The sequence below is a fragment of the Echinococcus granulosus genome (genome assembly GCF_000524195.1).
Source record: "Echinococcus granulosus chromosome Unknown EG_S00059, whole genome shotgun sequence".
Classification (NCBI taxonomy): Eukaryota; Metazoa; Platyhelminthes; class Cestoda; order Cyclophyllidea; family Taeniidae; genus Echinococcus; species Echinococcus granulosus.
Genome location: NW_020170439.1, coordinates 450,671 through 470,694, shown reverse-complemented (window position 1 = coordinate 470,694; position 20,024 = coordinate 450,671). Strand labels below are relative to the sequence as shown.

At 41.6% G+C, this 20,024-nt stretch overlaps 3 protein-coding genes across 3 annotated transcripts; 1 reads left to right on the top strand and 2 right to left on the bottom strand. All coding sequences in view use genetic code 11, as the record gives it.

The window, feature by feature from the left end:
* Window positions 1-6,480: 6,480 nt before the first annotated feature.
* On the bottom strand, window positions 6,481-9,843 carry EGR_06587 (hypothetical protein; the record flags this gene model as incomplete). The annotated part of the gene is made up of 6 exons (XM_024495836.1): window positions 6,481-6,560; window positions 8,276-8,504; window positions 9,134-9,220; window positions 9,262-9,406; window positions 9,459-9,535; window positions 9,751-9,843. 6 exons carry the CDS (start codon window positions 9,841-9,843, stop codon window positions 6,481-6,483), a joined length of 711 nt encoding a protein of 236 aa, XP_024349796.1.
* Window positions 9,844-10,374: 531 nt separating this feature from the next.
* On the top strand, window positions 10,375-17,614 carry EGR_06586 (hypothetical protein; the record flags this gene model as incomplete). The annotated part of the gene is made up of 14 exons (XM_024495835.1): window positions 10,375-10,443; window positions 10,639-10,723; window positions 10,754-10,788; window positions 10,826-10,886; window positions 10,921-11,021; window positions 11,065-11,160; window positions 11,205-11,248; window positions 11,289-11,394; window positions 11,426-11,552; window positions 11,588-11,672; window positions 11,707-11,845; window positions 15,416-15,780; window positions 17,343-17,483; window positions 17,572-17,614. The coding sequence occupies 14 exons, from the start codon at window positions 10,375-10,377 to the stop codon at window positions 17,612-17,614; spliced, it is 1,497 nt and encodes a 498-aa protein (XP_024349795.1).
* A 151-nt stretch (window positions 17,615-17,765) lies between these two features.
* On the bottom strand, window positions 17,766-18,775 carry EGR_06585 (Methyltransferase-like protein 2; the record flags this gene model as incomplete). Its single annotated transcript, XM_024495834.1, has 5 exons — window positions 17,766-17,952; window positions 18,005-18,211; window positions 18,250-18,490; window positions 18,529-18,620; window positions 18,705-18,775. The coding sequence occupies 5 exons, from the start codon at window positions 18,773-18,775 to the stop codon at window positions 17,766-17,768; spliced, it is 798 nt and encodes a 265-aa protein (XP_024349794.1).
* Window positions 18,776-20,024: the final 1,249 nt, after the last annotated feature.

Below are 20,024 nucleotides of genomic sequence, written 5' to 3'. Positions count from 1 at the left end.
GAAGTACGCCTCTTTTACACCGAAGAGATATCGACTCGCCATAATATTACTTAATTATCTTCCAGTAGTATTTGGCAAGACTACACGCTTAACACATGTTGTGGTCTCCGAGAGTCTGTGAATAACCACTTACGTCGACTCGTGTGTCTTGAACAGAGCAAATAAATTTGGGGATGAGAAAAAGCTAAGGAGACTACTTGCACTCCATAGTCTTTAATGCTTAGGTGGAATTTAAGTTAACCAATTCGGTTGGGTGAGTTTTGGTGCCACTACTAAAACCTGGACGCTGACCACTGGTCGTCCTCTAGCAGTCCAACAGCAAACTGCTAAACACAGATCTTAATGATTGTGGCATGACATAGGTAAAGGGTTTAGTGATTAAGCAACCTTGAGCGGAATGAAAGAAGAGAACAAAGAACAGACCCGAAGCATATCAAGAGCCAATCGACCAGCTGGAGGAAAGGCGGATTCAAAGGAGAGAAGTTGGTTGGCCTAGAGGAAGCAGGCAAAGAACAAACACATACTTTGGGTAAAACGTTTAGGAGGCTAGTGAAGCTACTGTGCATTCTTCCATTCATCACCTTGTATTATCTCTACCTACTCGATATGATCCGTCACAACTCAAGGATGTGGGAAAAATGAGAATTTTTTTGTCATGGGGAACAAACAAAACCGATGAATCATTGAGAAGGTTGCATACAATCGAAATAACTACGCGATCTCACACCACAGTGGGAAGAACTGGATGATGTGCTATGAAATGAAATGAATATACTCCTTCAGCCTCATTTGCATCGTCCGCATCCCCCTGACACTATCCATTGCCAATCAGTCCAACTGTTTAACCATTCTTTAAAACACCCACATAACGACTAGCCTAGCTACCTGTCCACAGATCTATTTAGCCATCCACCCATCGGATTATTCCACGTATTAAGTTCGCCCAGTCATTCAATTCTCCATCAGGTCATCTCTTCCTTCGTCTTTTCAGTCTTCTAGTCATTTAAGCGCACGACCATTCGTCGGATTATTCATCCTTCCATTCACCTGTCCAGTCACATCTTTGACCATTTTAATATTCACCTGCTAATCTATTCAGCTACTAAACAAGCTGGTGGTGCATTAAAACATCCATAGATTCATCAATCTACCTAGAGATTTAACCGCCCTGTAACTTGAATGCTCCAAAAAGGCAAATTTCAACCTTGAAGGACACATGAACCATCAAAAAGAAAACAACAAAAACTCAAATGACCAGGGTAAAAAACACACCATTTCCGTTGAATCAACAATAACATTCGAACGAAGGAGATGAACGAGACGCGAGAAGTCGCGAGATTTGACAAGACTTTCCACCAGAAGGGTGTAGAATATATGCTAAAAGGTGAGTAAAAAACAAAAAGAAGAGTTAAGAAATGCTTGTCAATCAAGATAAGGGCAATGACAAAACAATCCAAGACAGTTTTCATGCAGTAAAAACATTCAGATGGCATATAAATTTTAGCCCAATGCCAAGGAATACATTATATGTGGAAAAACAAGGCTTTGTCAAAGTACAACAACAGCAACACTCTCTACTTTTCCAGTAAAAGATTCTGCAGAATGTTGACCTAAGGACAAGTGTAGTTTGGAAGTCTACAACAACTTGAGACAAGTAGTGGGGCGCTCTCCAGAGGAAGAACTGCAAATGGTTTCTTCTGTCAGTAATGCGCACCTAAACCAACCTGAAAAGTTGTGCAAGCCAAGTGAATTGGTGTGGTATACTGGTGACACTCACAACTGTGTACAATGATAACTTCCTCCTTCATCTTCTTCAAAAGCAGTCTGGAATAATAGATTGGCGGGAAGAGGCTGCACTTCCTGTAGAAGAACAATGCTACTGTAGAACGCATCTGTAGAAAGAACACACTGCGTACCTTAAAGTGGGAGGAAGGAAGGTAACGCTTCGCGCCTTAGCTTTAATAAAATCATGTATTTTGAATTTTCCCATGGTCGAAGCATTCAAAACTCAAAAAGAAAACTTTGGCAGACCCAAAATACACATAAACGCAGTCAGTTACTGATCTTGAAGCAAAATTTTGCCAAACAAAAGTTGGCGAAGCAGTAAAAAAAAGCCTAAAGAGAGGCAGTTCAACGTTAAACCAGAAATAAGAGGGATGGGAGTAACTAGCCAACATTGAGAGCGCTCTCTTTGCAGAAACCCCATCATGATCATCCAGATTATCATCCACGACAGTTACAGCAAACGAATGAGAATCGCTGAGGGTTAGCTCAGCATCTCGTGACTGCCTCAATGAGAGACATGGGCTTTGAGTGAATTTCTCACCAAAAGGCCTCGTTCTTTATACCATAGGAGTGGGTTTGGAGCAGTTTGTAACTAATGGCAAAAAATCAAACACTTCCCGCAAAAATCCCGGTTTACATGGCCAAACAACTCTACACTGAGGTTGTTGAAAGTTTTGTCTTCCTTCCCTTTCAAAAGTGGTAAAATCTAATAAACACTTACATCAATAACAAGGGAACGAGACTTGAGATCGCTAATATATCCTAAGATGAGATGAGAAAGAATTTTCTGGATTTTCAGGTCCTGCAAAAGAAAAAATGGAAGAGTTGTAATTCTATTGGTAAGAGAGACCTGATACAGAATGGATGATTATCTGGAGCGCGTTTAACAGATTGGAAACGAAATTTCTGCATAAGCTTTTGCATACAAAATATAAGTGTTAAACCTTATTTCTAAATTCACGCGATTCTTTGGAAGAAAGTTGTTCCGACTTGATAACTAGGTAATCTGAAGCCTTGGGCAGTGATTGGCCAGTCCACAAGACATTTTGGTAAAGCGATTGGCCGGGACATTTCATGGGTTGGCAATACAAGGTAAATTATACTGAAACGGATACATCCTTCAGAGGAAGAAAGAACAAGGAAACTCACATTGGAAAAAGAGGCAAGTGGAGCGAAAATAGTTTCGTAAACGTCATCAGGAGAGAAGACAAGTGGCTGTCGATAGAAACGACGAATTGGCTCGAAAGGAACTGTTTCCTAACAAAAAAGCCAATGGTTAGGAAAAAAAACACTTCATGCATTCATAATTCTGCCACGGTGCGGATCGATTCGCTCATCCATGCATCCACTCACTACTTCATTCAATCAACAAAATAACTGTCGAGCCATTCGGGCATCTGTAAACCCACCCATTCCTTCACCCAGATTTTAGTCGATTCACCCATCCAAACGAACACCCATCCACCCAACCAACTATGCATTCAACGACTTGCCCGTCCGTTCATCGACTTATGAATTATCAAACCATCCATTTACCTCTCTGGCCTGCCATACATTCATGTTTCTGACCTATCTGACCAAACACCACATCGCCCAACCATCAACAAATTCATCCAAGTAACCAACCATCCAGTGTTTCATTTATCGGCTCAGCTCTCCAATCACGCATCTGTGAAACAACACAATTCCAACTAATCATCAATCAAATAATCTGTACGTTCATACATCACATTACCCAGCCATCTATGCGATCATTCATTTGGCTGATAGACTTAAGGGACCACCCACCTGACTTCTTTCTCCATCACACCCGGATAAATAGCTGCTTCTGCTACTTTTTGAAGCCTTTCTTGCAGCTTTCTGCACGTCAGCAAGGCGAGACAGAAGGTGGGAGACGATTTCTAGTTGTTGAACAAAGGAATCCCCGTCATCCCCTTCCGAAGGTGTTTTCGTGGATGCTTTCACAAGTTTTTCCGCCATGTCTTGACAGTAGTGTCGCAGAACGGACTTAGCACCCGGTCGGTTTAGCAAACAATCCACCAGGGTGATCTACAAGCGCGAGCCACGTTTAGGAGAAACTGGGAGCTGATTGGCTGACGACCAACCAATGGCACATGGAAACCGATAGACTATTGCCACTCAAAAACTGCACATTTTAAAGTGGCATCAAAGAATGGAAATTACAAACCAAATAAAAGGATGCAAAAGTGTAAAAGTCAGAAAAACGGTTTCCGCAAAGCTAAAACTGTGAGGAGACTTCCGCACGACACGATGACGAAACAGACACCCGCCCAAATTGAAAGTTGAAACGCCTGTACCACTTTTTTGTCAAGGATTTAGATACCCAACTGACGCGTCCCCCGTATTCAGCTTTCCTAAAACATTTCTAAATGCCTTTCTGTTCAATTTTTGGCAGAATAGGCCCAGAATAATCGTGTTCTTGGCTTTGATCAGCTAAATATGGCGATTAATCTACATCAGTCATACACGCAAACACCGCCTCTTGGCAATATTTCGCAAGTGACAGAGCGCCACTTCTTCCTCTTTGATCCAAATAAGCTTCAAAGTCATATTTATCCCAAGACAAAAGGCCTCAGAAAGAGTACTCTCTTGTGCAATTTCATGCAGAGATTACCCAAAATCGGATTCTTCAGTCCAGAATAAGCACTGGCAGGACACACAAACGTCTTTAAAAGTTCATACGATTTGTTCAAAAAGGACAGCAGTTCTGTCGTCGCATTACACAAATTCTTGCATCTTCACAAGACACCTCATCACTTCACGATGTTACATGCAAGGGCTGGTCGTTGATATGTGCGCTGGCTGCTAGTATGCAGTGGGACAGGCTTATGACCTACGACACCACTTCTATCGTATACCAGCTAAATTAAAGATTTCAACTTGGTTTGATAAACCAGCAAATCGTTATGATGCCAGGAGGAAATGACCACGAAAGAAGCTTGGATACTAACCACTATTCATTTTATCGTTTCCAATTTTAAAGGAATGAATTATGAGTGGTTTTGGCGCAGGCTGATTCTACCAGGCTGACAAATTCGAAACTCAAAATCATCTTACTAATTGACGATTTGTTTCGTGCGGGAGGAATACCTCAAGTTTGTCCATTTTGCTCGCCCAAACACGTGAAATAGTAGTAGGAGTCGAAAAAGACCGCAAATCAAGGCTCTGTCATAAATAAAAAGCGTAATGACGTGTTACAGAGATAGCAGCGCATTCGATCTTGACAAGCTATTGAAAATCAGGTTAAGATTTAATAATATTAGGAATGCGGCATTCTGATTGGTCAATGGCGTGCAAAAAACTCGGGCAATGCAGTACTCCGATTGGCCAGGCATCCCTAATGCTTTTACAAAAGGGCAGCGAAACCAGTTAATTGGCTCGGTTTCACATCTTTGTTTTGCAGAGTTTACACAGGTTCTAAAGTTATTGACCAGGTCAAGAATGTAAAGAAGCCTCCTACAGGCCACTGTCTGTAGTAAATCCGTTTTTTATTCCAAAAAACAGCGTTTAGGCGATACCTACACACTGATACAGTGTTTGGGGGTCATTTAAATTGACGAGTTACCGAGGCTGTGATACTATTTATTCGTATGATTTCTAGATAATAGCTTACCGCAATGAGTTCTGACAACCTGTGACGATAAATATGCGTTAGTCTATCGGTAAGACAGTCTTTGTTACGATCTGATCCGCTTTCTGCATACTTTATACCCAGCCACATCTGGCAAGATTTTTGCCGGACAAACCCAGCAGATGGTACTTGCGTTGTTTTTTGCTTCAAAAACCGAATCTTCACCACCCCAAAATATTAGGCGAATGGATTAACAACAGATGACTTCCAATTCTTTGTTCACTTTGCCTACCGGAAAACGCGCCACACAAGTGTACTGCGTCGTGAAATGACTTCCGCATTCCATCTTTAGCTAAAAAGATGATCCCGTAATTTTTTAAAATTACCGATTGGTTCTTTTTCTTACTACCACACAAACTTATTCGGCTATTTCACACATCCACCGACATTCAAGGGAGTTAGTAGATAGACAAGACTAGGTCCGCTTAATATTTAAAGTCCAAAATTTTCCTTTTTTTAAAAAAAATGAAGGTGACTACCAATTAGTTCACACGACACCAAATGGTATGACTTCATCTGAAAAGAAAGGAATTTATCCTTCCCCATATTTTCAAAGGTGATCGATATATACAAAAAGAAAATAGCAAGTCAATCCACCCTTCCAGTAGAACCTCATACTTTCAGACACCTCGATAGATGTCTGTCTTTAGCAAAAAAAGCAAGTCTTGGAAATAACAATATCAGGCAACCTCATTATTAGCTCATACGGCTTTAAAAAAGTAAAACAAGGGAAGGGATTGTCTGTTTCCCTTTTTCCCAGAATAGCAAGAAAAGAAGATAAAAATCTTACCGGATCAGGAATAAGTTTTGTGAAGGCTTCGAGATTCAGATCCACTGTCCATAAGCAACCTGTGTCAATAATTAAACAAGGAAAAAATAAAGCCCATTTAAAAAGGACGCAAACAAGACTGCAGGTTTAAATTTGTTGATAGAATATTACCCAGACTACCGTCAATGACAACGTTAGGCGGAATGATTATCCAAGAGGGGGTGTCTTCGTGAAGATGCCGTTAAGGGAGCCGAGTAATTATAATTGATAGGGTTTAAATTTGATGAATAAAGGAAAGGATACATAGAGGTGTATGAAACTCGGTTTCTGGTTCAAGAGAGAGAGCTGGAACATCTACAAGGGAAGAAGAAAAAAATAAAACCTCCTTAAAATCTCAAAAGGATAAGATTTAAAGGCTTATATTTGATGCGCTTCGCAAGTAAGGTTGAGGAATGATGACCGCCATAAGAGAAGAAAAATGACGCAAATAGGCTGAGATTTGTCAACATGTGTCGACAGAAGTCGCGTACTTGGGAACTTGCACATTCGAGTACATTGAGAACATCCTCAGCGAAATTTGGCGGAATAATGGACAGCTACATCTACCAGGAGTTCGCTAAGATAGTCAATTGAAGAAATGTAAAAAGATTTTATGAGCACCCAAACTGACCCATAGACAGGAGAAAGAAATTCGTACTTTATGAGAGGGGACCCAACTGCTCGATTAAATTACAAAAAGCTCACTTTTGCACGGATTCGATAGGTGAACAACAACTAGCGATAAGGGGATAAGCGAGTCGACGAAAGTCTTTAAGACAACTTAATCAACCAATACACGAACTCATAGATGACTAAACGTATGGGAGAAATAACCTATTTTATGGTGTATGAGAGAGAGAAGGCACTGCTGGTCAGACATGTCACAGTACTAGTCCTCTAACTGGAAGAGTCTCAGGAAGCAGCCAGGTAATGTAATTTGATGAATATCTCAACATGCATTAAAAGATGTGAATGTGGATCAACTAGGCACACGAAGAGGTGGCAGAACATCTCTAAGAAAGGATCGATAGATGGATGTGTTGACATTTTGACCTACTTTTGCAAGGGATGCTCACTTCCGCCAGCGATGCGGGTGGGAGAAGAGGATAGTGATATTGAGGACCGCCATAATCATCTAACCGTTCATTCTTTGCTAATCCCCTAGTTGCGGAGGCAGTACCAGCGGCAGAAGCGATGTCATAGGCGAGAGAGGTACGCGAGTGTTGGTGGTGCACGAGGACCAGATCGCGCACAAAACTCACCGCAATCCGACCCACCTCAGGGACTACTAAGACATGCCGACGTCGTACTGGACCTCGTCTAAAGGCAAATAAGATTAACCAAACTCCAAGTTTGGTTTAAAAATAAGTGAAAACGTTAATTACTTGCATATATTTCATGACTTTGGGGGAAAAAGTAGTATGGGAAATAGTTACACTGAAGTGATTTGATTTCTTGTTTAGTTGTGCGTTTAACTAGGTAAGGCCTCAGTGTCCACTATGTCCCAGCCTTCCTGTGCATTATTAGTAAAAAGCCCCTAGAGGCGTGGCTCATTACTATTTCAGAAAAGACTCGGAACGTCAAATAGAGGAACTATCGGGTGGGTATCCTACCGAATTTAAAAGAGAGTATCATGATGAATGGATGACTGCATCGGACAAATTGACTTACCGCATCAATTGATAAAGTACAAGTTGAACTCCACCCTCCAAACTATGAGACAGAATGCAAGCGTAGAGTTGGCCATAGCTGCAAAAGAAAACATTTATCAATTAATTCGGTCTGATGCATAAAAGGAGGTAAAAAAGAAGTCCATGCATGGTGAATAAGAGCAAAGTCAAAATTGAGAAAGACACATGAGTTATCTACTCAAAGAAAAACCCCGTCAAAGTTGATGTTGCCACCGTTCAGGGAGAAAAGACAAGTAGCCACTTGGTTAGTTCATTCCATCAAAATATCTATATTTTAAAGCTGTTAGCACATCTACCTTATTTCTCATGAGACCCATTAGAAGAACCGACCAACCAAACCGTATAGGTGGTTCCCAAGTGCATCGTTACTACGTTGTAAACAGAATACTAGAGGAAAAAAATAACCAGACGTCAAACTTTTCAGCAATAAAACGTACAGATTAGCCAGAAGACAATTCTTTTGCTGAAGTTTCTTTAAGTCATCTGATGCCGCTGATGTTGAAGTCGAAGACGGAGAGAGAATCTCTTCTTCGGGTACCTCAAAACTCGAACATTTCGTTACAAAACCCTAAAACCGAAAAGGGGTTGAAGTCTTTAAAATTCTTTCAATCTGCCACCAGGAAAGGTTATCAACTAGAATAGTACATAGATGTTCCAACCAATCAAATTATAGATCTGGTCTCCAGAATACACATCTTACATGGTATAAGAGAGATGTTTAACTGAAAGATTTCCTCATATTCAAACAATTAAGCTGTTGCCTGGTCCAATCCACAAATTCAGAGCAAAAGTTGCGCGCTCTTGAGGATGTGCAAGGGCGCCTTGGAAGTAATCAACGAGAAATTATTCACAAATGATCTGTCTAACTAAATTTGGACACCAAACAGGTGAATGGGGACAAAAACAGCATCGAATGCAGTATCGATTCTAAATTGAAATAATAACTGGTATTTTTACCAATTAGTACAAATTAACACAGTAGTTTCTCACATTTGCAAAAGAAGTCACATGGATACGGTTCCCCAAATCACCAGTTGAGAGGAGAAGAATTTTGTTGAGAGGATCCCATGCGTACCAGTTTGTCTGAACGGAGCCGTGTTTGAGAGCGCGAACAAGGTGGCTATCAGGAAGAACCTATAGCACGCACATTAAGAAGATAGGGTGGAGAAAAAGCTCTATTCAGTTAGGTACATTTACCTGGTATAGTTCAAAGCCTTCATTTGTAACAAAAATTATTTCGTTGTCACTGGACCAAATAAAACCGATTATACTTGAAGCCGTTTTCTAAAAGGGAACATTTAAGCCAATACTTAAATTCTTCATACCTTGCAAGTTTGCGAGTATTCAATGTCTTCTGGACGACCATTTTCAAAGTTTATAAAGTCAACACAATTTCGCTTCCGTTGCAGACTCAGAACTGTACAGTTGGGATCGAACTTAATCGAAAGGACCTCTCCTTTATCACAGATCCTGAAAAGACGTGAAATATTTCGTAATGAATAGGCAAAGTGGTATGACCAACCGAAAATTAGATGTTTTTCGGGATTCTAACGACTTGACATTCACTCCCATAGCACCTCTCGCACGAAGAGTAAATACCTAGAATGAGGGCCAATCATAGTTACTTCACACAAGAGAAAGCGATTTGTGGACAAGACGAGAATGGTGGCAGGTGTTTACAAAGCACAACATACTTTAAATGCAAAAAGCGGAAGAGAGCTAGACTGGATTGGCGTACTCCAAGATGAAATAACGCAAAGCAAGCAATTTGGCTACACCACCATTCTCTTGATAAGGTACACAGCTCACATTACCTGCCCATTAGCAGGATCGTAATAAACACTATTCATGCTACTAATGGGCTCAAAAACAAGAGGATTTGGACTAAGCGAAGCGAAAGAAATCATTCCGAATGAGGAGAATGAGCCGCGAGCACGAACGACGACAAATGAAGGGACTTGCAAAGGACAATTCGTGACGTCTAGGTCATTCATAAAACCTAAGATATCAGGCATGCTTCGTTTTCCAAGCCGAATTATAACCACAAATTTTAAGGAGATGGTATTCTACGAACGTGCTAATATCCATTTTGAAGCTTTTTCTCTCCGGAAGCATTGAATATTGTTGGTAATATGTGCAATTAAAGCAGCTAAAGTCCAAAGTTCCTAAATCAACAATAAAAAACATTCTTAAGTTTTTTTTGACATTAAGGGTCTACTAAATTATAATCATTTGCTCCAGAAGCATATAGGATTAGACACCAGAAATGCACGTGTACTTATTGCCAAGCAACTTCGCCTATAGATTTGCTTTTTAATTTCTGTTAATTTGAGAGGCAGCGTTTAACAAAATAAGGAAACCGTTTTTTAAATTGTTTGTGCGATAGTTTAAATAATGTCCAGTGGGTGTGCTAACCAATCGTTTTCTCGTTTAAGGTGATGTTTTTGTATCGAGGGCGGTGTCGGACAGTTAGCACTTCATTATCTCCCCAGGGCAGGTCTTTTAAGGTTTGCGGGCTGAATTAAATTTGATATTTTTTTGAATGCGTTCATATGGCTTTCCATTTATTTTGTTCGTCTCTCCTAAATTGCAGTTCTTTGCCTTTTTCCGTAGCGATGTGCAGCGATCGTAGCTTCTGAATTTTCGTTAATATTTTACTTAATTTATCCGGCCTTTCAGTGATGCTTGTGCACAATTTGAAGGAGGTCAGGCTTCCACCGATTTCCAATCCCAGAGGTCAATTCAGGAACATCTTTTTCACCATTTCGTCCCAAGCTGGCAATGCTAGTAAGACTTTATCTTGTTTTACTCTCTCAGTCATTTATAGAAGCCACTCTTGTACGGATTTCAACGTAGGATATCGAGTTTCCTTCCTTACATTTCACATAGAACCCAATTTGGACAGTGTCAGGCGTTTTCTCATCTTATTGCTCTCAACAAACTTCTCAAGGTAAATATTTGTTTCTTTGTACACTTTTTCTCAGTATATGTCTTTCGATTTTATCTGGTTGCTAATACGGACCAGCGGAATTTCGTAATGACTTTATCCGTAAATTTCAGCGCTTTTTATTCGTTATTCCCTGATGTGAGTTTGTCGCTACTTCGTCTCTTATGGAACTGCTTTTTAGTCTCAGTTTCCAGAGCAGCCGAATGATCGAATTATTCTTCGTTTTGACGGTTACTACTTTGCTGAACATCTTCGTGACGTTGACATCAACTCTGCTGTAATATTTCCTATTTTTGTCATTCTTAATTATCTCGTTTTTAGTTTCTTCCTATTAAAACATCCTACACTCTAATCCAACTCAAGCAGTAACTTTGGTTTATTTGTCTACCTCCTGGGATATTTTAGAATTCTCTACCTTGCTCAAAAGATTGAACTAGCCAAATCGCGGTATGCCGAACTCCAGGAGGACTTTTGCACATTCCTTGAAGAACAACGCGAGGCCACTGAGACAGTTCGTGTGATTAATTGGTTGTGATCTTTAGGTGGATAAAATGAACACCACATATGTTCGTATTTCAACTCTACGAAATCGTATTCACTCTCTGAATAAAAAGATAAGCAGCCTCAATTCCCGAGTTGAATCAATCAATTCACAAAAAGCAGAACTTGGTGAGTTAAAAGTTCAAACGATATTTTCACTATAGATAAGGAGGAAGACAGATTACTAGTGCTGTCAGAAGCCTGTAGCCAAAAAATGGCGCGTATCGGTAGCTGTCTTCGGACGAAGAAGTAGGTCTGATCGTCAGCACATGTTAAGCTTTAGATTGGAATTGACTAAAATGCTTCAGCTGTGCAATCTTCGACGCTTTCATATGCTCTATGAGGTGGCGACTTTCTATCCCATTGAAGTGGTCGGAGCGACCTCTGCGGCTGGGAAGACGCCGCCAAATCCGTCAAACTATGTAAGGTTATGACATTTTACCTTAAAGTGCATCCTACGTCATCACTAAACTTGTCGCACATTGTAATCTCTTGCTGTCTCAGTTTGTATTGTGTTTGGTTCCTCTCTGAACTTGTTTTAAGGCGCTGATAGAAAACTTACTCCGCAATTTTCAGGGTTAACGAATTAGTTAAAAGAGAATCCTTAAAGTCCTCGCGGGACGCTATGGCTAGTCGTATTCCCTGCTATCTCTCCTACTGATAATTGTTGTCTTTTACTGACAGTAGAAATAGTCTTACTAAAGTAGATAGGGTGGCTAGATTCACTCCAAGTTTTTATGTCGTAGGGGTGACTATTATAATCAATCAAATAGTAGCTTTTATGCGGCTGTCTCACGTCTGCTATTAAACTTGCACATGATAACCTGGATTACCTGTTATTAGCACTGTCGGCATGGTTAATATCATCTTTTATGATTAGTGAAGTCATCCAATTGTTTTTAATAATAATCCCCACTATTAATGGCTGTTTTTGCGTCGTGGCTGAGCTTTCACGTGACTTCGGGTTATCCGCAAAACATGGCGTCGAAACATCCTAGTATACTTTTTTAAAGCATAGATCCTACTTTTTACAAATGCCACGTATAGTTGGCACGAGCCGGAGTGGTTTCTTTGACTACTCGTGGTGAGAAATGATAACTACAGAGTAGATCGTCCCCTTAGCACAAATTCAACTAAAGGTAGTGAGTTGCTGATAAATTCAGCCATTAATTTATCAAACATGATCCCTTCAGCTGTCTTTACATAATAATATGTAGTCCCCTGCAACAATGTCCTTATCATTCGGTATACTTGAGTCGTAATGACTCGTCTTGCTTAGCTTCAAGCATTCCACTTTTAATGCGATCTAGATGAATGAAGTGTGTTACAAGCGTTAAAGCAAATTAAATAAAATGGGGGGTAAAAGTTCTGTCTATTGCGTTTGTTGTTATATCTCTCACACTTTGGTATTATGGGGGTCCATCTTCCACTTTTAGGTCCTTTGTTGTTTGTTTAGCCTTACCGATTGTTTTTCACTTTTGGTGAAGTTATGTCACCTTCATGATGGGATACGATTTGAATCGGTTATGCCCAAAGGATTGTGGGTGGTGAGTGTTTGAGACGTGTCCTTCTGACAAGGGACCTTAAACGAGATGACCTGAGCCGTGGTCACGGTGGAGGGTGACCCAAAAACACCTGGGTGATGACAGAGGCTGGCATAATCGTCCATCCGCCCGTCTCATGGCCATCTATCAGCTCGACTAGAATACAAGCTCTATGCTGCAAGGACGATGGTTTACTTATTTTTAAATCGTCCTGTGGTTGTAGATTTAACTCCCTCAAGTAGCAATTATTTCCATACTTTTGGTGTTTTACACATTAAAAGTTCCCGCGCTCAAGTTGGCCACATATCAAATAATTTGGAAGTTTTCTTTAGCAAACAATCATAGAAGTTAAATCTAACTCACTTCTATAAAATATCTGTAAGTTTGCAATATTTTAAAGGAATGGTAACATGCTAGGAGGTGACTCCACGGATATAATGGAAAAAATCCTCTGTAAACAAAAACAACAGAACCAACATGACTTTTTCAGTCCATTTAGATGTACCTTCAATGAACTGTTTTGTGTCAACTTGTTCGTTTTTCCTTAAAATCTAACAATTGGGTTCTTTTGAGCCCCAGGAGAGAAAAAAAACTCTGTTTTTGTCTTACCGAACTCCGTGATACCATCTTCTCTGCTCAAACGTCTGCAACATCAAGAATTAAAAAGACGGAGATAGGCTTTTACTACATGGCTCAAATAAATTTGTCTTCACTATTTATGGCGCCTAGTCCTAGCCAGAAGGCTAGAAAGTTCCCGTGGTTCTGGCTAAAGACATGTAGACATTGGTGGAATATTGGCGATTGGTAAGCATGCGTCAGTCTCTCGGCGTTGTACCATTTTTCTCTTATTTTAAACCCATCCTTAGATCGGAAAATGTTGGTTGAAGGAACCCGATAGATGCGGCTCGAGTTCACCTGCTCGCTTCCATAACCCTAAGTGCTTTTCTTAGCACCTTGCTATATGTGGTAGTTGGCGAAGGTACACCAAGTGGAAGCAGAGGCTTTTGCCCAGAAATGAGTCATGGAAAAAATTGGGTTTTGGGAATGAATGCCTAGGTGATGCTTGGTCACGTGAGGGCTCTCAGTGCTTGATCATGAATAAGAGGAGCATTACGTGTTGCTGGCGCCTAAAGTGGCCGCCGAAGTCTTAGTAACGCTTGATACGAGGGGAGTGAAAAAATCTTAGAACCCATGGCAATGAGTTTCCCCCGCTTGTGTTAGCAGCTGATGACTGGTGATGTTCATTTGAGGCTGTTGGTTTTCACTTCACCTTGTAAAAACGTGCAGCACTTTTGTTTTTTTACTGATCACATCATTGTTTATTGCTAAAAGATGTAACAACCAAGCCAAGCGTAACCTAATGCTTGGAAGGCTGTGCTTGCTTTGTGTATTGGTGTGCGTGGCGGACTGCGGACGGATCTGTTCACTAGGAAAGGGTTGCTTGCTGAAGGTCAAACATCAATTTCTGCTGAGATCTATCTGCTCGATACAACTTGAAGGTGTGCAAGAACAACCGCTGGAGAAATAAACAGGAATAGAGAGTCAGCCTATCATCACAAGGACAGCATGACTACCAAAATGGCTGTGGAAAGTCCTCATGAGTGCAGTTTTGGACGGAGAGGGAGAGAGGCAAAGAAATACTACTTCACCCCCATCTCCGTGTTCCTCTGACGATGTTTCTCCGAATGAGGCCTGTGACCTCTTCTGGGCATACTAAATAACCAAATACGTTCTATTTTGTTTGGCTAAGTTAGTTCATTTGCCTTTGATATCATGGTACCAAACGTGTTAGGCTGTACGTGACAGTCTTGCCATTAGCATTGGTGACTCATGGTTAAAGTGATATCGTAGTTAAAATGGAGTCTTTCTTTTGTTGAATATTTTAGGAGACGATTGGAAATTTTTACGTTTTCCCTGACTTGCAAGTAGGCGATGGAGAGGCACCGTCTTAGGCTAGCTGTTGTTTATGCCGATTTGATAGTTATTACTATTTAGTAATCACCCTGGATGCCTAATCATAGGCTTCTTTCATATGTTTTGTCATATGGTTGGCATCGTAGGCGTTAACCTGAATCTTTTCAAGCCATTTGATGATGTGTGATACTTGATCTTGGAGTGGAATCACCAACTTGTTTATCGCTGGTAGGCCTCGGCATCTTTGACTGGGTGAAATTGTTTAAGTGACCTATTTTAGAGCATCGACACATTCACCTATTGGTAGTTGTGCCCCTCACCTATGTATCTTTGTTTTTTTCAATTGAAGTGTCACCCGGGTTCCTTTGTCTTGAACACCATCCATTCACTTACCCATTTGCCCAACTATCTATTCTGGATTCAAGCATTTACTGCCGATCTTTGACACGCAGTTCGTCCACCCACCCGTCATTCGTTTACCCGGCCATATTCCATCACCGGCTTTACAAAACTTATTTTTTCATCTTTTTCTAGCTATTGACAATCTGTGGTTTACTACTGCTGGAAAGTGACGCTCCGGGAACAACCACTTCCACCGCACCAGCCTCTTGGATAGACGTGGGCAACGGGATGCTGATACACAAGAAGCCCTCCTGCCTCATTCAAGACGATGGAGAGGAGGGACAGCGTTTGTCCCAATCATTACGTGGCCTCCTCCTCACTAATCGGATGCCTACGGCGTGTGCTGCCCTCCTCCATATTGTTTGCCTCCTCCGGCTCTTCTCTACCATCCTGAATGTGCCCTTGAGATATCCCATGGAGGAGGCTTCTTCAAATCCGAGTGATGCCTTTCGGCCACGGATTTTGGATCCGTTTATGGTGAATCGCTTTGGGGGGAGGTTAGTGCACTTTGTGGCCCTTCTATCTCCTTACATTCAGTGAGATACTAGGAAAGTTACTCTCGACGGTTATTTTAGCAATCAAATGAGCTAACGCTGAAGGTAGTGTACCGAAAGGTGGTGGATTATTTTGATGGGAGGCGAGTTTTGTGTGAGACATTTGGAAATCTCGAGTTTAGAGTACGCTAGGTGCAGTTTTCAACCACAGTCCGGCCTGGACCAAGATTTAGCCAAATGCGGTCGTGGAGTGCATGGTTATCACGTGTTAGACCAGGCAAACCGAAGTTTGCAAGCTAAATGAGCACAAAACGCATTTCAAAGAGTGGATTCTGCATTTACATTTCAGAATCATCACTGACAGTTATAGGGTTGTCTTTGAAACGTCAGTGCTACTCAACTTAAATTTTCTACTTTTGTGGATCCCACCATCGTTCCGTAACGTGCTTGGGTCTTCTGCGAGAGCAGATATTCACGAGCTTTAGCCTCGTCTTCATAGTGTTGCGTGCACGCACTCGTCACCATCGCCTGTTGTCTTGATTAAGAGCAATAGGCGACAGGCAAGGAGCATCAACGACCACTAATTTACTCAATTTATGTGGTCAGAAACGTGCCGTGCCTTCCGGGCCGTTCGCAGACTGACTGATATGATGAGAAGTGCCTTTTGTATTCGAACGTTCATCAGGCGCACGAATAAATTTGTTTACCTTCAAACGACGCAGTCGGTGCGTCGTTTTTAAGGCACCAAACAGGTCGTAAGCGGACGTCTGTATTCGCGCTGGGTACGAATGCGGGGGGAGGGGCTTGCGAGTGAAGTTGTTCACTAAAAGATGCTTACTTGCTGAAGGCCAAACATCAATTTCGTCTGGAATTCACCCGCTCAATACAACTTAGTATGCATTAGCGTATATTTGGTAAGTAAGTAGGACTCGTGCACCAGTCGAAAAAGCGCGCAGTTCTTGCGAGACATTCCAGTGCTGCACACCGCCACAAAATTTTCCCTTAATAGCGCGTTTTAAGACTGGAAGGGAACGCTGCTTCACACTCTTCGTTACCTCCTGCTGATATCTCTCCAGGTGGTGGTTGTGACCTCTTCTTCTGGGGAGAAGTTTTTTCTGTCTTTTAGAGACAAGGACCGCTGCATAAATCGAAGACTAGTTAGTGATAACTCCAAATTAACACTCAAGTTTACATCTCCTCGCATTGCTTGCAAATTTGGAGTCAGGTCTTGAAACCTCGCTATGTAAGGGACTTTTCGATCAGTAACAAGGTGGACTTGAGAATCATTTGGTAAATACTTGTGAAGTTGAGAAAGATGATTGCGTCCATCTCCAACTAGACACATACGTTGACAGCTATAAGTTAAATCGGCTGAAACGGTTTGTGTAAAGGGAGTGGTCGATTCATCATCATATCAAGCAAGAAGTAACTGAGAGCATCCGTTTAACAACTTGACTTACAGCCTTGATTTATCCCAATTTTTTTTCCTAGTTATTTCCCTAACGTAGCTCCCCCTTTTCTATCAGCTTTCCACTGTATGCACAACGGAATAATGCTGGCTACAGGTACGCAGTAGTCCTCCTCAACCGAAACATTGTTAATCTTCGCGCATTCTTCAATCTATCAACTTCGAACACCAGGGCCGCCTTGTGGAACATCAAAAACCTTCTGGAGGCCCGTCTTCTTTACATCGACTCGGGGCAGAGGTTGGTCAAAAAAGAAGGTTGTGCATTTTATAAGTGTACGTAAAAAAGGAAAATTATACGAATTCTGTTTTCCCGTCTTCCTTCTCAGACTCCCCAAGGAGGATCGGAAAGAGAAGGTAAAAGAAACATGAATAATTTAAAAAAGTGGCTTTTGGTACTTCCCCTGAATGTATACTCTGTACATCTTCAGTCGCTTTCGTCGATTGACTATCAACCTTCTGTCTGTCCTTATCTGTTTTTCTATGAGACCTTGATCAGTGAACAATTTGGTTATTTCATCTACTAGAGAATGCATCTTTGTATCTGTGAATTACCTTGTTCAAAAAAGTAGGCACAAGTGCCATCTCCTCGGGTGTAGAAATTTCGCCCGATACATCTCCCTTGCTTCACTCGTATCTGCGATAAGTCGTACAGACCGTAATCCCTGAAAAATATGACTCCGCCTGGTCGTAAACAGGTGTAGAGGTTCCTGATGGTTTGAGAAAAGCTAAAGACTTTGTCAGAGGGGGACGTTCGATTACCTGTCGGGACTGATGGCAGAGAGGACAAATATGCAGCAAATAGCATCAATACATTCTGGAGGGAATGGCCAGGTTAGATTCGGTTTGGAAATATCCTGTTGAAAAGCAAGGCAGTATTGGGGGTTGTACGAGGGAGAGGATCTAACCAATGATACCGCTTTCTCGGAAAAATCACAGGCGTAGACAAATGTCTCATCTTCTCCACGCCTAGCGGAAAAGATTGGCTTAGAGAGGCGACGATTTACCACCGGTTTTCAAGGATTGGTACAACTGAGTTGCCAGGACCACTACCGACTTCGAGGACGCGGAATCTACTGTTTTTCCCAGGAAATGAAGGAGGACCAGAGAGGAATGGACCAGAACAGAGTGACCCATCAATGAGTTCAACAAACTCGCGAGGAAGCCACTTTCGATTCCTAAAGAATCTGGCCTCGTGTTTGTCATAAAATTTGTCCCAGTATGTTGATGCATTGACAATAAAACGTTCTGTTGGCAAAATGCTGACCAAAAATGACCAAGTTTACCTCTCTCCTCCTCTGACAGAGTAATCACAGACAAAATGTCCACTGCGGCTCGTGCCTCCCGTTCCATCTCTTCTGTCCATTCATAATCATCCCTAAAAGTCGGAATACTTATGTTTTTTTACGATACCAAGCGTTTTGATTAAAAACATCCTCCTCATTTTCTAAACGTCGATTACCGAAGGATGACATCATCCACGCGTGCGACCTTGAAACTCAGAAGCAGGAGTGGCCCTAATAGATCTAACATCAAACTTTTAATCTAGATATGGTATAAATGCATTAATAAACATAAATAAATTTTTGCATAAGATTAGGGTTTAAAATTTTTGCGTTAAACAGATACATGCTTTTTGTTATAGGATCCAAAGAATGTTAGAAGCGGCTCTGCAACATTCAGCATAAATTCAGGCATTCTTTCCCATAAATCAAATAAGTACTTTAAGAATCGCCTAAATAATTTTATGCACAATTGCAAATAAACAAAAAGAGCAATCCTAAAACTAGTCTAAGCCTGTACTTCCAATATTTTATCAGCAGGTGATTACAAACGCGGGACTCCCTGAAGACGAAAGAAGACAAAATACTCGGGCAGAATATATATTCAGCGCAGGGAAGGCATCTGGGCTATTGGCATGGCCCAAAGGGCCAGCCCACACAGCGAGGTACATTGGGGCTAATTCAACGCACAAAAGTGGCGCCTCACCAATGCCGAGGGATAAACCACTATCACGTTACATGATAGTGTAGCGTCCCGAGGTTCCCTGAAGAAGAAAGAAGACACAATACTCAAGCAGAATATACATATATTTAGCACAGAGAAGGTGTTTGGGCTACTGGAATGGCCCGAAGGCCATCCCACTCAGCTAGATACAAGAAGGCCAATTCACAATTTCCGAAGTGGCGCCTCACCAATGCCGAGGGATAAACCACCATCGTATTGCATAGCCTCCCTCCTCTTTTGAGCGTCGTCCCCGGCGTTCCCGTAGGTCAACCTCTTACGTCAGCCACTATAATGTAGTCGGTAGTGTAAATAAACGCCCACGACCCGGCCGTGCCAGTCACCAAATTAGCATGTAACTGAGGAGATACTTGACCTCAACGTCACTGATCCCTCTTGGCAACTTAGCTGGATCTGGGGTTTCATTCGATCTGAAAACTTGATTCAGGAATGAGGAATTGTGCTGGCCATTATGCTTGTGCATAGATAGATGTAGGAACACCGGCAAGTCCATGGGGGACGGTAGGGAAAGTCTGTAACGAAACTTCCAGATGGTTCACAGCTAGTGTCACTTCAGCTGTTAATAGCTTTTTTGCTGACCAAGGGACTGAGATAGATGCCGAAGGTGGACGTCAACTTCAGCCCTTCTATTAGGGGTCGTCACCATTCTCCCATCAATGGCACATGTACTTCTTCCGCTCCACTAAGGTTTATCACGCAAAAGTGAAGAACAGGACACATGTCCTTTAGGATCATGTTTGCTTTTCATTGCCATCAA